This window comes from Alexandromys fortis, unplaced genomic scaffold (assembly GCF_014885135.2).
Source record: "Alexandromys fortis isolate MF-2015 unplaced genomic scaffold, M_Fortis_MF-2015_v1.1 scaffold_0, whole genome shotgun sequence".
NCBI lineage: Eukaryota > Metazoa > Chordata > Mammalia > Rodentia > Cricetidae > Alexandromys > Alexandromys fortis.
This window is the reverse complement of record NW_026067949.1, coordinates 45936551-45954314: the sequence shown is the minus strand read 5'-3', so window position 1 is coordinate 45954314 and position 17764 is coordinate 45936551. Positions and strand designations below refer to the sequence as shown.

The 17764-nt window shown below is 43.3% G+C and overlaps 2 protein-coding genes across 8 annotated transcripts in view; one reads left to right on the top strand and one right to left on the bottom strand.

Annotated features, from left to right (window-relative positions):
* Nucleotides 1–17764, top strand: part of Paqr3 (progestin and adipoQ receptor family member 3) — a 45985-nt gene that overhangs the window by 11110 nt on the left and 17111 nt on the right. Inside the window, exons 5-8 of one of the 6 annotated variants that reach the window (XR_007593153.1) lie at nt 425–515; nt 3304–3452; nt 10850–11058; nt 11185–11318. Coding sequence is in view for 5 of the 6 variants with exons in the window: in XM_050149605.1 (XP_050005562.1) it covers nt 425–515; nt 3304–3446 (234 nt within the window). In the remaining variant the exon portion in view is untranslated. Of the gene's footprint in view, nt 1–424; nt 516–3303; nt 3453–3567; nt 6124–10849; nt 11059–11184; nt 11333–17764 lie in introns of those variants that run through there. The other 5 variants (XM_050149605.1, XM_050149606.1, XM_050149603.1 and 2 more) reach the window with 5 other exon arrangements.
* Nucleotides 11212–17764, bottom strand: part of Bmp2k (BMP2 inducible kinase) — a 77156-nt gene continuing 70603 nt past the window's right edge. For both annotated transcript variants that reach the window (XM_050149601.1, XM_050149602.1), the window contains one exon: nt 11212–12596. In XM_050149601.1, the coding sequence (XP_050005558.1) occupies nt 11212–12596 (1385 nt within the window). The remainder of the gene's footprint in view (nt 12597–17764) is intronic.

Genomic DNA, 17764 nt, shown 5'->3' with positions numbered 1-17764 from the left:
GCAGATGTGTGTCTTAGCTTGCTGACTGTCACTAGAGTCGGGCAGACCTTTAGGCCCACACACCACAGCGAGATTCGTGTAGCAATGCTCAAGGCATTTCCCTGGGATGTGGGAAGCTATTTGGTCTTTATCTCTGCTGACTCAGTTCTTGTAAACATGGCACTCTGTAACCACTTTGTAGAGGAGTTAGGTAATCTCGGGACTGCCACCAGTGTCAAAGCTCAAGTTCCATAAGTAGCTGAACTCAGGCCACCCCTGTGCTCCATTGCTGTGGACCTCTTCCTGTGGGGTGAGAACAAGAGACCGTTACTATAGAGACCATCCCCAAGATAATTGAGACTTGGCAGTTTTTAAATCTCACCTCTGAGCTCCAGGAGATCTCAGTAGCACGGGGAAATCTAAGCAAATGCACTTTGCTTTCCAGGACTTTGCACCCCGCGTGATTGTGATGTATGTGATTGCTCTTCTTGCTTTTCTCTTCTACATTTCCAAAGTCCCAGAGCGGTACTTTCCAGGTAGGTCCCGTTCATCATGGTTTGCAGCTTTCTTCTGAAAACACATTTCAAGTAAATGCTTCTGAGACTGAGAATTTAGTTTGTTTCTCAGTGTTGACTATGGAATGATTTTTCCATTCCTAAGCAATATCTATAACTTTTTCACCAGGCATGGTGGCGCACACCTTTAGTCCCAGCACCCAGGAGACAGAGGCAGGTGAATCTCTGAATTTGAGGCCAGCCTGGTTATACAGAGAAACCCTGTCTTACAGAACAACAAACAAAATAAAAAGGAAAGGAAGAGAAGGAGGGGAAGAGAGAGGGAAGGAGGGAGGGAGGAAGACAGAAAACATAACTTTAAATTTCAAGGTGCTTTCATAGACATTCCCCGCCACCTTCACAGTATGATTTGGGCCCAGGGGCTGGGGTTGACACTATTATACAGTTATGAGCTAGTGACAGTGCCCATCACACTCCGAGGATCATGTGACTCCTAGCCCCTGTTCTTTTTAGCATGGGGCACTACCATTAGCCACCATGCTCCTCCGTCCATGCCAAGTTGTTCTTAAAGAGTAATTTTCATATGCAGAGATACATAAAGTAAGAAATACAAGAACAGGAAAAAGAAGATGGGTTTAGAGTAATGTTTCTGCACACTGGGGCTTTATCTGTGGTTTCTGTTGCCTGAAGGAAAACACCACAGAGTGAAAACACCACAGTCAAAACTTACAGTAGAGTATATTCTAATTGTTACATTTTAATCTCTTCCTTTATCTGATTTGGAAGTTAAACATTACTGTCGGTATCATATAGGGAAAGGTGGTATGTGTAGGACTGAGTCCTCTCTGCCATGCTCGGCATCCACTGGGGGCTCTCAGAATGTTTCCTCAGATACTGTGGGATGCCGAGTCCTTACTTCCCAGTGTGGGGAGAGCTGACATTCGTTGCAGGGAGTGGGGCTGTGTTCACATTTTCCCCTAAGAGAAAGAGTTACCTCCATGATGCATCAGGGATGACATGGAACCCTTCTTCGCATGCTCTGGAGAGGGAGACAGTCTAGAGGCGGAGTCTGCAAGCATCCCTCTGTGTTCTTGGTTCTTCATTGCTGAGCTTTCGGTCCGAATGGAGTGCAGTGAGAAACAGAGGGTAGACATCGGGACATGAGAACAGAACCACAGCCCTATACTGAAAAACCACAATTTGGGTATATTTTTGTATCATTTTATTAATAATTATTTTTAAGGTTCTAGAGCTAGAGGGCTATGTAGCTCTGTGATAGAGCACTTACTTGCCTAGAATGCACATTGCAAAATAAATTTAAAAATAATTACGTTCATATAATTTCATTTATTTGTTCCACACAAGTACAAATACTCTACACTATGTAAGAATGGCCATGAGGCTTTAGCCTTACTGTTTTCCAATCAGTTGTTAGGAATTGTCTCTTCTAACACCTGGAAAAGATCATATGTTATACAGCTTTTCTCCAAGGGGAGCTCAGCATGAACTGTGCCTGCGTAGCTGTGTGGCTGAGTGCAGGAACACAGAGCAGTGGAGGCAGGGTGCTGGGAATGCTGAAGTCTTGGGAAAGGCAGTTTCTAGTGGTATCTGTGTCTTCTCCCACGGATGAGAGGAACATGGGCAGTGTAGACTGTGAATAGGGAGTAAGATATTTAAAACTAACAACAGCTCTAGTTACAGTACACACCTTAACCCTAGCACTAGGGAGGCAGAGGCAGGCAGATCTGTGAGTTCAAGCCTACCCTACCCTACACAGTCCTAGGCCAGTTAGGGCTACTTAGTGAGACAGCATCTTCAAAAACAAAACAAATATGTATCTCAGTGGACCCATAGATCTACATGTTCATCAGTAGACCATTTATGACAAGATAGCAATGTGTACACACACACACACACACACACACATTTTAAATGAATCTGCAGGCTTTACTGGGAGTCAAGAGAAAGGCTAAGAGCCTACCTGGAAAGAGTCCTGTGGATCACACTTTAAATCCTGTGTTCTTCTTGCTAAGAGGACGTGAGCATAGCAAATATACAGAAAATAGCACCACAGTAGGACTTTAAGGAACAGCTGACAGTTGTTCTGGTTCTGGTTTTTGTGACTGGGAACATCAGGAAGCCCCCCTGTGCTAGTGATTAATTAGTCCTCCCCTCCTGTGCAGAAGTGCTCCTAACAGGCTCATGTCTAGCCATGCAATGCGTCTGTTCTCAGTCACACACCTAAGTCATGCCCAGATCACTAGTGTCTCTTGCCTTCCCCCCCATCTACCAAATACATTGAGACATGGAAAACAATAGATCAAATTCATAAAATTAAACATAACATTTTTTTTTTCACATTTTGTGTACGTGTGTGCTTGCATGTGCGCACTCTTGGGTGGACAAGGCACGTGCAGCAGTCAGAGGACAGCTCTAAGAGTCAGTTCCCCACTGTGGGCTCCGTCTTTGTCTGTGTCCTGTGGATGGACCTGAGGGATAGCAGCTCCATCAGGCTTGGGGCGGCTGCCTTTACTCTCTGAGCTATTTCATTGGCCCCTACAAGTTACATTTTAAAAATAAAGTTGGGGTCTAAGGCCATACTACTCAAAACACACCTGATCTCTCCTAGAAACCGTTGGGAAGAGCATTGCTCAAGTTCACTTGTATACTTTAAATTGAGTAAACTTTAAATGAGTTCATCCTCTTAAAGCTGAATTAATCTGCCGTCAGTCTAGCCAGAGATAGAAGTGTATTTTTCTCTAAATACTGAAATAATACCATCAGCCTTTCTTTCTGCTCTCCCTTCCAGGACAGCTGAACTACCTCGGATCAAGCCACCAGATCTGGCATATCCTTGCGGTAGTGATGTTATACTGGTGGCACCAGTCAACAGTGTACGTCATGCAGTACAGGCACAGCAAGCCTTGCCCTGACTATGCTTCGCACCTGTAAATTCAGGTATGGCCACCTGGTGAATCCAGTCATTAAGCAATATACAGCGGGGAATTTTAGACCCCATTATTTCTAAGGTTCTCATTTTTTTTCTTTTCTTTGCTTTATAAAAATGGAAAAGCATACTTGGATCTGTACTAAGAGCTGTGGTTGACCCTTGCAACTGTGATTTGCTGTTTGCACAGATGGTGAAAATTTAGATGCACTGAGGCGTGGAACAACATTGAGTGGTAGCAGTGGGTATGAAACTACTCTAAAAACGGGGCTCATTCTACGTAAGACCAACTCCATTTTCCTAGGAAGGGCTCCTGTCTGTGTGCTTACTGTAATAGGAGACATTTTCACTAACTGACCAAATTTGCCTCTTCAAGGTGAGGGTTGTAGCTTGTGCTACTCCAGGCTAAGTAGGGCTGCTCAGTAATCCCAGCCTTCCCATGCAGCAAGTGAGAAACTGGCCCCGAGGATTCCCCACAGCCATTTCTCCTCTCCTTAGGAACATTAATCTTAATTCCTCCTTTGAGACACAGAGAAAGGTGTTGAGAAAAAACATTTTTAAAAAGAATATTAGATTGGCAACCAGGGGCACGATTAATCAACACAGTCTGATGGCTAGATCATCAGCTACCTAATTTTATTCCAAATATTATTTCATTCCATATTATAACTGGATTCTTGACAGTGAATTTTGATTCCACTTTTCCCAAAGAACTTTCATCTCTAACTCTAGTCCTAAGATCCATGCTGATGAGCTCAAAACCGTGTGGGTGCTGCTTGGAAGGCCATGAGAGCTGAGTGGCCCTGGCTTGACCTCGTGAAGTGAACCTTAAGCCTGAGAAGTCACGCCCACGTCTCACCTGATAGTGAGATTATTCACCGCAGCCCAGCCCCAGGCCTGCTTACACTAGTGCTAACATTGCATTGACAACTTATCGTACAGATAAACACCATGGACTATTCATAGCTGAAACGAGGTCTTGTTGATAGTCAATCCTACTGCGCTGTCAGATAGTGTAACTTCTATTCCTTGGACTTTCGAAGAGCATAAAAAAAAATCATTTATAGTATTCATAAAACTTCCATTGTCCACTAAAACATAAAGTATTACCGATTTCTTAGTAAGTTAACAAGCCGGCATATTTAACTTAATAAGTTAAATACTGACATATTTTCAGGAAAATGGAATTAATATATAAAATTTTTCTTGACATTGATGCTTATTCCCTAAATGCACTTTCTACATCTGGTATTAGGAAGACTGATATGCCTCGGTTTCTGCCTCTGCAGAGTGTTTCTTTCTAGTGTAGTGGTTTTGGAGTTCAAGTTTCCCATGCTGGTATGTCAGAAGTTTTCTCCTCTGGACTCAGTCAAGGCCACCATTTTATGACCGCTGCGTGCTGGAATGCTCCTTTCAAAGTGGCTGTCATACCTTAGATCACAAATTCAATTCATATGCTCAACTGTAGATGGTCTGGACATGACGAAAGGAGGTTATGTTTTTCAAATAATAACCTTGGTTGGCATATGTTGTTCTTGAATACACATTTTACCATTCTGGCCAGAATTAATATACTAAGTAGTTTTTAAGTAAAAAAAAAAAATGAGGAAAGTCCAGCAATTTTAAGCATGGAGCCATTTTTATTATTAACTCAAAAAAAAATTCAATTCTTTTAGTTTTTTTCTTTTTTCAGACAAGGTCCCACTCTGTAGCCCTGGTGGGCATGGAACTTGCTATGTAGACCAGGCTGGCCTTGTACTCATAGAGATCCACCTGCCTCTCCCTTCCAAGTACTGGGATCTAAGGCATGTGCCACCATGTCCAGCCCTCTAAGTTTTACTTTCTTCAAATGCCTGGTTTCTCTTTGTACATGCATTCTGTACTAATTGCTATATGTGTACACATAAAAAGAGCATACTTTGTTTTCCAGCAGCTATTCTTTGAGTAGGTCTGATTGTAGGGACAGTTTTTCTGTGTTTTCTGAAAGTGTTCGATATTATAAATAAACTATTGTCCTCATCGTTTGTCTTTATAATGTATTTATTATAAAAGAAGGAATGACTGTGGATTGCTGTCAACTATAAACACTTATGTATGTCAGCATTTATTGACCATCTACTGTGTGCACAGCACTACTGATAAAAATTTAATTATTGACATTAAAGAATATTTGACAACTGCTTACAAATTTGAGTTTTGTAATAATGTATATTTATTTTTGTTTTTATCAGTTTACTAAAATAGGTTGAAAATTGTATTTCCAGCTACGGTATTTAAAAAGGCCAGTCTTACTTTTACCTGTATATAAACTATAAAAGCTAAGAAGACTTTAAAAGTACACTTTTTAACTATCTCTTGCTGTTTTAAATTATAACAATTTATAGAGATGCAGTCATCTTTCTCTATAAAGCCATTTTCAAACACCAGGGCACCGCTCATCTTTTTGGCTTATACTAGGTGCAGTCGGTAGCTGCATGGCAGTGTGCGTATGTAAATAAATGGGGTTTACTGAAGTGTGCGTATGTAAATAAATGGGGTTTACTAAAGTGTGTGTATGTAAATAAATGGGGTTTACTTAAGTGTGTGTATGTAAATAAATGGGGTTTACTAAAGTGTGCGTATGTAAATAAATGGGGTTTACTGAAGTGTGCGTATGTAAATAAATGGGGTTTACTAACCGTGTGCTGCTTGTCGTTCCTTGTGAGATGCTACAGCCTTAAATCACATCTCAGGGTCAGATGATGAGCCAGGGACTGTGGCAGCTATGGTCCACTAGACAGAGTATCCGGTTTGAAGGTTGTACTTGCAGAGTATAGGGCTGTACGACTTTCGGCTTGTCAGGCACCCCTGGAGACGTACCCTGCCCTGTATTAAATGCCCAGGGCCATGGCCTGCACTTCTGGATTCCTGCCAGTTGCTGAGGAGGCCAACATCCACCCAAAAGCATCGTTTATTCTAACTCCACCCCGCCAGTGTGAAGCAGCGAGGCTGTGAGGGCAGGCCCACGGGTCTTTTGTATGCATCATCAGAGTAACATTTTCACAGAAATGGAAGGCAGGCACTGAGCACCAAGGTCCCCTGTGAGTTCCCTGGGCGTCTGTGGTGCGATGAGGATCTGGAACTGAAACTTACCCTTGAAACTTTTCTTCTTGAAAGGAGGGAAAAAACAGTAGGGCCCTCTTGAGGAGAGTGAAGTCTGTACCCTTGCACAGCTCATGGGAACAGCCACCAAGGCCCTCATCCTGCTCTTCTAACGTGGCCTCAAACTGCTGCCCGGAGTGCAGGTAATCTCAGCTGTGCCAGCCCCGTGCCTTCTTAACACGCAACAGTTGTAAGGCTCGTGCCTTCGAGATGAGCATTAACTGCCGCGTGTGATGCCCGAGCCAGCCTTTCCGAAACAGTAATCACTCCAAAGAAATAGCTCTCATGTCCCTGCTTGGAGAGATTAACTATAACCGAGTTTAAACAGGGACTGCTTTGCACTGGTTATTTCTTCAAAACAAAAATCCACTCATACCAAATAAAATGAGACAGTGTGGTCAGGCACCAGTGCAGACTCCAGATTGGGGAATAGTGTATTCTGAGATAATACCGCAACTCTGTTGTCATTCTGATACACAGGCCATCTCTTTTAATATGCCAGAGCCACTTTTAGTTTCTGACACTGTCGGGAACTAAAATAAATACTTAGTCAAATATTGTTAATGCTAACAGCCTTTTACAGTCAAATATTGTTAATGCTAACAGCCTTTTACAGTTGAAGAAACAAGTCACAAATTAAAAACTATGTCAGACAAGTTGATTCCAAAGGCAGTCTGTGATCTCGTGTTCTGGCTCACGGCCACCGTGTTGGTGAAGGTGGAGCAGTTGTGCTATGAACGTTCTTGCCACGGAAGAACAAGGCCAGGAACGTTTCCTTAAGTCCTGAAGCATGAGCTCCTTGAGAACAGCACAAAACTGAGACAGAATCCACGTGAGAATGAAAGAACTAAAGAGAAGTTTATAATGAACTTTTAATAAGACAAATTAAAAAGACTCCAAAGGCATTGATTATAAAGAATAAGCAATCCATTTGGGATTTATTGCATTTAAAGAAGGCAGATTATTAAAACAGTAGGTATGATAAATACAGTAAGAAAATAACTTTAAATCTCAAACAAAATAGTGAACAGAATTCAAGACTAAGCCATGTAAAGGCAATAAGGTAATAAAATGAGTGCCTAACTGGGTACAGGGGAAGCAGCTGAATTCTATTTCTTAAGTTTCCCAGCTACATTTGAGGATTTAAGTCACTTTAGTAAGTATGTTTTATAACAGTTAGAAACACAACTAAAGATATAAATCCATTTTTTAAAGATTAAAGTTATTTGCTTAGTGGTACATAAAAGGCTTCAAAAAATTCAAGTTTAACAAAAACTGGAAGTGTAATCAAAGAAAGTGCACTTAAAGCTGTTTGCCAGCAATTAAAGGGAGCTTCCAGGCTGGAGGCGGAGCTCAGCGCCCAAGCGCTTGTCTAGCAGGTGCCAGGCCCTGGCTTCAGTTCCCAGCACCACAGAGGAAAAACAAGTGGTGACTACCCCTTCTATTGGACGACTTTTCAGTCACCAAAAAGCACACAGGAATAAAATCAGTTCTCTTCTGAAAGCAGCACTGTGAATCTTAAGATGTAGAAACAAAACCTAAAAGAGACCCCACCCTCTGTATTTTCATCTGCGTCTTCCCTTTGGTGGCTTTTGTAGACCCTCTCTAGGAGTGAATGCTCTTTCAAAACAAAACAAAACATGATTGCCATTTTTAAATTCACATTAATTCCCTAATAGAAAGCTGTGATGTGTATGTGTGTGTCTTTTTATCTTAGTAACTTTAGTAACAGAAGTTTTCCAACAGCCGTTTGCTGTTGTCACAGCAGACACGTCATCCTCACAGTAGACTGTCACCTCACGTAACTGGACCTAAACTGATGACTAGTTTTGCTAAAAAGAAGAACTGACAAAGTCCACTGCACATTCTACATGCACTAAACAGATGTGCCCAGGCTCTCCCAAGCAAACCCAGATGACCCAGCAGAGTGGCTGCCCTCAGCGCCAGCACAGGAGAGCGGGCTCCACCAGCAGGTGACAATAGTAGTCAGTCCCTGTTAAACGGCTGCAAGGTGCACAGATCTGAGATCCCAGTGATGACTTAACCACGTCCAAGTACACACATCCTGGGAGGAGGGAGAAACTCAGGTCTTAATATTCGAGTCAGTAATATTTTCTCCCAGATTAAATAGACCTTTTTCTCCAACTAAACACCAGGCAACTTCTTTGTGTCGGCATATACATTCTTCATAAACAGTGTTCTTTGTAATAGCAACGTTTGACTGAAGTAAGGGAAGGTAAGCACATGGTCCACTCTTTAAAAGACAATTCAGAGTTAAGCTGGTAAAGCTTCTAAGAAACAGCTTTGGCCTCGGATCCTTGAGGTCTCTCATGTGACTTCCCTTTGATGTTCAAGTTTAGCAGGTTTAGGACTACTTTGCAGGCTCAGAAGCACAGGGCACACCCAAATGACATCCTTTAAGCCAGGACGGGGCTATCCCATAACAGCCAGTCTTTAGGCTGTTATGCTACTTGCTGGATCCTGTGCTCCGTAGCTTAAGTCTCATTAGGGAATTAAGTACCTAAGGCTCAGCTGTACAGAGACTCAAGAGTTAAGTGGAAGTCTCTACATCTTAAGAAAATGCCTCTAACATCAACATAAAGGAACTGCCCCAAGGGACCTCCAGATAAATAGTCCATCTGTCCAATGAGCTGGTCTCAAAAGAGGAATGTCACCTGGCTGGGCTGTAGGAGGCAATGTAAACATTTTAGGCTGTGGCAGAGTTGTTTCCTAAGATTCATCCAGCATAAGCCAAAGGGGCTATGTCAGTGAGTCCCGTCAAATTAGTCAGTGCATTGAAAAGGCAAGTAAAACATCTCAGGAGACTACACCAGTTCACTGTTACCTTCCAGCTGAGCCCTTCGTAGACACAAACCTCACTTTCACAAGACAGCATCTCTGCCGAATCTGTTGTGTAGTTTAAAGGATCTACTAGCATTTGCATTAGCAAGATTAAGCAACCTGAGAACTAGAAAAAGGTGCAAACATAGTTTCTGCCTTTGGCACAAGGACAGTAAGTGGTGCAGACCAGTTCTCGGTGGTGACCTAATGCTGGGCTGCTGCCCATCCACTTTTCACCTGACTGAGCTCACAGAAGAAAAGCAAGGAAAATGACCGTGGCTTGCTTATATTTTCTGCTTCTTTCCAAGTTCCAAACTGTGAGAGTAGGCAAATAATTTATCCCATCAGGGCACTAAAATTAAGAGGTTTTAATAAGATTACTCATAAAATACACTAATTGGGGGCAGAGATAGTTAACTTAAAACACAGCAAGCAAGGAGAGTGATGGTGCTAAAGTTCCCACCCCTTTCTGTAACTAGCTATTAATGTAGAAGCGTGTGGTGCTGATCCTGCAAAGACAACGATAACTGAAGACAGAGACACAAGAGCAGAGAGTGTGTTCACATTAACTGATATATAACTGCTACCATTAAACACGACTTCTACAAAATGTCAACTTTCTAATTATGACTCGTGGTATTTTTTAAAAGGCAATTTGGTAGCTTGGTTCTTTTCACTGATGATGCAACCAGCTAGCAGAATTAAAGTCCCTAGTCCCACGGTCTAATTCTTACATCCACTGACAGTCCGGCTGTCCGTGCAGCGGGACTGGCAGCAGCAAGCATGCGTCCTGTCTCCGTAAGGCTTGTCAGTGTCACTAACAGGAGCACTGAAGTAAAACAGCCCCCCCAAAACCTGAGGGAAGGAACTGCTCATGACTCGGGAGTGCTGGATGAGGGTGCTGATGTAACAAAGTACAATAGTAAATGCAACAAGATTTTACATTGTAAACATCTTTAAAATTTAAAGTTTCAGCTAGTTTTTTCCTGAAATTAAATTTCTATATAACCTCTCTCCTCCCACTTTTTATCAATATGCTTCATTAGGGACATGATAAAGATTTTGGCAAAAATCCATTCAAAAACATGTATTTCTAAAGTACAAATGTTGCTTTCTTTTTGACGTATCAATATTTTACATTTTTCAAATGTCAGATATTTCTCTTCACATTTTTGTTCTAGGTTTCTATTAAGCATTCCATATTTTAAAAATTTAACTTTTGACAGATTAAGAACTGCATATATATATATATATATATATTATCATGTACATGTTTTGATGTCTATACCATGGAAGGGCTAAACTGAGTCAATATATACATTATTTCATATAGTTATCATTACAGAGTCCATATTAATGGCACTTGTTTTTTAAAATGTGACAGTTTTAGGCACGATAGTCAGTTACTTCTGGCTCTACATTACAGAGAAGTGTACGAGCTGACAGCACGCTCCAGGCTCTTTCCTCCTGGGACAAACCTGCTAGACCTGGGTGTGCGCCTAGGTGACGTCAGCCCAAGTGATAAGCTCTCCCGTCCCTCAGTGGCCACACATCTGCCTGCCCAGGAAGCCCCACAGTTGCACCTCTGCGGCCGCCTCCTGCTTGCAGAAGGCATCGTCTTGCTACCCTGTACAGGTGCTTGCATTTGGTTTATTTAAAAGTCACCTATCCTGATTAACCTGGGGGAATGAAGGATATAAACAACCATACAAATAAGTTTTCTTGGAGATTCATAAAACTATTCATACTTTTTTGAAACAGGAGTTACTGCCGAGCCCACTGGAGTGTCTACTGTTTGGAAGGAAACGGAGCAGCGCCGAATGGGTCTAATTCGACTGCCTGGGGCTGTTGGGACTCACGTGGCGCGATGCTTTGCACCACGAGTTCTGTAAAGGGCACGGCACCGAAGTCATCCATTCTCAACGCGTCTACACTATGGAATGACCCGTGTACTGAATTCTGTCTTGGCCTCCCAGGCAAGATGGTATTATGATCAACACAGATGTCGCTTAGGCCCTGATGGGGCTGGTGCCACAACAACTCTGGAGGATGGAAAGGCTTGGCACCAAAGGGGTCCAGCAGACTCTCCTCGGTTTGCAGGGCGCTGCTCCTGTCCTTGCCGTCAGTCAATGCAACGCTGATGTTCTCCTTGGAGTCGGAAATGGTTAAAAACTCACTGCTGCTTTGTGAGTCTCTGCGGCCCACCTTCTTGTGTCTGCGGACCCTCTCGGGGGTGCGGTAAGGGGGCTTCAGCGTCTTCTTTGCGCTGGTGGGTGTGCCGTGGTGACGCTTCCCATTGCTTTTGGACAGGTCCTGCTTCGTGCGCCTCTGGCGAGAGGACAGTTTCTGCAAGCTGCGCTGCTTGACTTTCTGCTGCTGACTCCCAGTTATTTCCTCAAAGGGCACAAGCCCAAAAACGTCCTCCCTGCTTTCACTTCTACTCGCCGACGTGGAAAATGGCTGAAAGGGAGTGGAGCCAAATATATCTACACTTCTGGGCCGTGCAGGCACAGGCTGCGTGTCGGCCCCCACTGCAGGCCAATCCTGTATGTTCACCTTCTTGTTGAAGGGGGCCTTTGTGAACACGTCAAAGTCCTCCTGCTCCGGAAATGTCTGCCGGGGGAGGTTCTGCGCATCCCCTCTGTGCTGTGGCTGTGGAGCGCGCACTGCAAAGGGCACGGCGCCGAACACATCAAACTCCTGGCCGGAAGTCAGCGCATCAGCGGGTGAATGGGCAGGGGAGAGGAGCGAAGGGTTAGGGGCTGGGCTCCGCCCACCACCAGGTTGGCCTCTGCACTTGGCCTTGGCCTGTTCATACTCCGAGTCAGAGCTGTGCCTGTCCTCCTCTTCCTCATCTTCGGAGTCCATGAGCAGAGGCCTGTGACCCAGGTTCTCTGGCTCCGTGTCGTCATCATTAAAGTCCCCGTGTTCTCCCTGAGCGTCCTCATCCTCTTGTTCTTCTTCACTGCTCTTCGGGGAAGGGGGGTCTGATTCAAAATCGCTTTCGGACTCGTCATGGCCCTTCTGCTCTGGCCCCCGAACTGCTGTATTCTCTGAAGTCTTCTTTACAGCTCGCTCATCTTTACATACTGGACTTGCGCATCCATTTTTGGTAGGGTTTGCAGTGGTATTTTTTTGATTTGGAGAATGTTCAGTTTTCTTTTCAGGAGAACCTAAAGGTTCAAAGAAAAATCATTACAGTATTCAAGTATTTCAGTATCCGCTCGTACTAAACACACGGCATTACTTGTCCTCAGCAGTTCCCTCCTGGGAAGAGCGCTGCTAGTTCTCTGACCTCGTCCCCTGGAGGTGACGCCCTGTAATGCAGACGGTATCATACCCTACTCATCTCCATAGGTTTGGCATGGCTGTTCACTGCAAAGAAACTACATTCATAGCGCCTATCCTCCAGAAGGATACCCATGGTCTTCTCCATCATCAGATCAGACTCCCACTCTCCAAACACTCAGTGTTCTCTTTACCATTCGCATCTGCCTACCTACATGTCAGGATGCATTTTGTTTTACATCTGGACTCTTTCTAAAAAATGGTATTTTAAGTTAGTATCGATGTATCTCATATAGACTGGTTAAAGCTCAGAACCAAGTCCGACACAGACACTGTCAAGGGCACACAGTGAGACTGCACTAAAGCTGTGTGCCTTCTTTGGCAGGCACATCTTTAACTAGAAAACCTTAGTTCACTGGAAAACATGCTACCTTCCTAAGACTCTAGCCTACTGAGCTGGATGTTTCCAGAGGTGAAAATCAGTTTCTATTGATCCAATACTTATCGCTTCCTCTCTTTATGACTAAGGTGTTCTTCCAGTTACTGAGGACTGGAAGTACAGTATGTAGTCATGAAAACTAACTAGCTTATGGCGGAGGAACTACTAATTTCCATCACACAGTAGTCTTTGGAACAGTGGAAGGTTATTCCTTCTCTCCAGAATCCACACTGTCACATTCCGACTCTGTAGACCACTAACACTTTAAACACCGTAAGTGTCTACATTCCCCAGAGTTCTAGCCTTGGCTATTCTCCATTCACATTCTCCCAAGTTCTAAACTGGACAGTGACTGCCGGGCACACCAGTAGCTGTGGGAGACAGAAGGCAGATCCCGGGTGCTCACTGGCAAATGAGTTGAGCACGCGACATGAGTTTCAGAATAGTGAGAGACCATGTCAAGAAGAGAGACAGGACAGAGAAACAAAGATGGGAAGAGGAACAGAAAAAGAAAAGAAGGGGTTGGTAGGACCAACAGGATAGTTCAGTAGGTGAGAATACTTGCCACCAAGGATTGACAACCCGGTTCAGTCCCTGGGATCCCTGTGGTGGAAGGAAAGAACTGACCTCCCCAAGCTGACCTGCATAGTGGGCCGTGACAAGTGTGTGCATGCATGCTCTTACAATAACAAAATGTGGCTGTTTTTTAAAGTAGATTGGACTTGAGAAATGACACTCATGTTGTCCGCAGTACTTTAGCAAGGTGCATGTTGGTCAGTGACAGTACAGCAAGCTGAAGAGTCTGCAAAGATTGAATAAGCAAATGGCAGGCAGGGGAAATCTGTAGGATCAGCTATTGCTTTGAATACTGTCTCCTAAATATAAAAACATGTAAAACTTAGTTAAAACATATTAAATAGACTTTTAATAAAAACTCAAAATAGTGAATATATTAATATATTCCACATTTAGGTAAGAAAAAAACATGAATAAATTTTTAAGTTCATATCTGTAGTAAGAAAACTGTTCCTACTTTTAAGAACATTTTCAAAAATTCAACATTGTGGATTCAATTATGAATCCTCTGCCTTTAGAGCCCAAAGAAAAAGCATCAGCTTCCATGCACGTCCGAGACTCAGGAATTCCATAATTGCTAGTGCTCCGGAGTCCACACACCCTTCAGATTCAGGCTTTCCCCAAAGGGGCCTTTCTTCAGAAGTACCTGAACCAGGGTGGGCTCTAGACACAATCCATGGATGGAAATCTTTCTGTCCTGGTCCCCATTGTCAGAAATAAGAGCATATGATCCTTTTGTCAAGTTGAATGTGAATCCCAGAAACGGGAAGTCACTCAGACCAAAACCTGAGAATATGGTGACTGAGATGAGCAATGCAGATGTGGGTAGATTAGTGAGAACAGCAACTAAAACAGGTCCTGAGTTTTAAGTCTTTTGCTTAAGATCCTGCAGGGAAATTCTAAGTTAGTACGAGAAGCCACGTGAAGGCCAAGAAAGGGCTGAACGAGCACACACACAAACTCTGGCGAGAGAAGTGTTCACACTTCTCATCACCTCATGCACAGAGCTGCGAGGTAGCTGCTCGCTGTTGGTAACGGATGCGTCAGCTACTCACGACCTCAGCGACATCAGCAGCATTTACTAAAGTGGAATAACTTGACTATTTGCTAAGTGTCTACATGAAAACAAACGGAAGAATTCCTCTTCATCAGCAGAAGACGCTCCATGAAAGCACCCTTTGAGGACTTGGCTAGAGTCTTCTATTATTCAGATTTACTTCTTCCACCTGAGAAATGAAGCTGTCAGTCTGACATCTTCTCTCAGCGGTTAAAGTGAAGATGCACAGGCACTGAGGACAGCGGTTCTGGTGCTAGTGGTCCTCAGGAAAGGGCGACTGTCCCTGCTACTGACCCGACTATCTTCACAGAGTGCCTCGCTACACACCTGATGGTTCTAAGAATGGAGGGACGAGGTCAAGGAAGTAATAGTAAGTGCACCAGCTGTCCGTATTAACCCCTCACCACTAGGCTCCCACAACACTAGAATGAGAGTCTGTAAGATTTGCTATGATCTTTTTCGTCTCCATTTTACACATATTCAAAACCTATTTCCCATGTCTACAGACTGACATGCCCTCATATCTTCTCAAAAGTATGTACTAGTACCAGCAAATTTCAGCTCCTCAGCTTTCTCTTCCATGACTCCGTTTAACGGCTTCAACTATTTCCTGAAAGGTTACAACAACAAGGGATTTCCAGAGCTCTAGTTCAGTCTCTCTTTACATAAGGAATGTGACAGCCACCACATATATTAACACCACAGTGATTTCCCCTGCTGCAGACACTGTCTTCAAACTCTGACCCGTAAACTGAAATCAACCTTTGGATGGAGTAGCAGCATCAGCCGCTAAAGTTCAGCTTAGCCTACCAATGCACTGCTGATCTGCTTCCTGTTCACCCTTTACGACAGCATGCCAGAGCAGTGGAAGGCACTGCCATACTGGTCCTTGTTATTTCTGTTTCAGCAAGGTGTTTTTGTTGAGCTGTATAAGCTCCTTGAGGGTACTTTATAGTCTTCCAAACACAGAACGTCTTTGTAGTAATTTATGTCTTTCACAGATGGGTAAGACTGATGTCAAAGCTCATCACCTTAGTAACCTGTGAGACACTATGGTCCTCTACGTATCGGGACACCTCCATGCTTCCTGTCACTACATCTGGACAATGAGTGACAGAAGCAAGAATTACTGGGGGGTTCTGAAAATAAGCTTACCTCAGCAAACAATATAAAATCAGGCATTCACCAAAAGAATGTCAGAGTACAAACTGAACAATTCTGGGTTGGTAACTTTTCACAAAAGACAATTCCTAGGTGTTCAAATTTCAAAGAGACAGTCTTGCACAATCTAAACAAGAACTTCAATACCAAATCCAAATTTGGAGGCAATATCTATCACGGCATTTCTTTGGCTAGATTTTTATATAGGTGTTACAGTATTCTCTTAAATACTTCATGTAAAATTAAGGTCTTAGTTCATAACTGACTATTTTAGATCAGTCCGGCAAAGTATACACTCTGAAATTCACAATCTGCACCAAAGAGCCACATCACTGAGAAAGTCCTTGTGTGGAGAGAAGACAGCACATTCTTTCGACATTGCGACTTTTTCCTGCTGGCTTTCCACTCAGGGGGCAAACAGCTGGTACACTTTTAATCATGTAAGAAGCTTCCAGTGTCAAGCAAATTTTGTTTCCATGCTCTTTTCTTTACTGTCAGATTACAGGGCATAAATGGCTTGCACTGCTCCTGGGATTACACGCCGTCTGTCGTCTCAGCACTCGGGCAGGGGAGGGGCTGGTGCGTTAAAGCACACTGTGAATTGGTAGCATACTGCCTGCCATCATTTCCCCGCAATTTATCATGTTAGGCCTCAGGATTAGTGGATTAGGAAAAGGTTTTATCAAAATCTGCACTGCTGCTCTGAAGGCAGGCCAAGTGGCAGAGTCCAAATTCAAGAAGAAAACCATACAAGTTGTGAACTGTATTTTCAAACTTAGGATGCCATAAAGTGAGCTCAAGACTCATGAACTGAATATAAATTATATACCTCCTCACCTTACAACCTTTAGACCCAAGCTTCGTTAAACCTGAACCAAATTAAAAATTAAATGCAAAGTAAGAAATCTAAAACTTCCGTGACTTAATATGGCCATGTGTGGAAAACCTTCAAACACATTTTCAGAATTTCAGTAACCTTTTGAATGTTTCAGAAGTTGTATCTGATTAAACAGGACCATCTATACTGTAACAGAGTCACATTTCCTGGTTTTCAAAGCTGCTGGGCACAACAACAAGGATTCTGGGAAGGACCAGAATCAGAAAACTAGTATTATGTCTGGGTATTATCATCTCTCTGGGCCAGAATAGCATTTCTGGTAGTGACAGGAGAGTCATTAGTTGTGAGGAAAATGAATGGCATTTATAATCTTAACAAGCAGAAAAACAGTCACATACATACAGGCATGCTGAATCTGGGAGATGAGGGACCTTTACATGGACGAAACTGTACCTAGGCTGGGCAGAAGGCACAGCAGGAAAAGTACTCGCTACACAAGAGGCAGGACCAGAGAAGCTCAGATCCCCTGAAATCCCAAAGGCTGGAAGGTGGAGACAGGGCACTGATACCATGAACGAGCTGGATAGCCGGAAAGGGCGAGCTCTGGGCTCAGAGAGGGGCCTTGCCTCAAGGAGGAAGTTGGAAAGTGATTAAGGAAGATGTCCAGATTCTAACATAAAGTTTTGAGGGGTATGTTTTTGGGGGTTTTGTTGTTGTTGTTGTTGTTGCTTTTACTTTATTTTATTTGCATGTGGCGTGTACATGTGTACTGGAGATCAAAGGCAAAGTAAGTACATACTCTACTACTGGGCTACACTATACTGCCAGCCCCAGAAAGCGTATTAGGAGATTGCAGTCATTTATTTGAACCTTCACTGTTATTTGGCACGTGACTGTATATACACAATCAAATGTATGCACATGAGAAGGGCTAACAGTATAAATAATCTAAATCCATGTGTGTCAAAATAAAAATCTTACA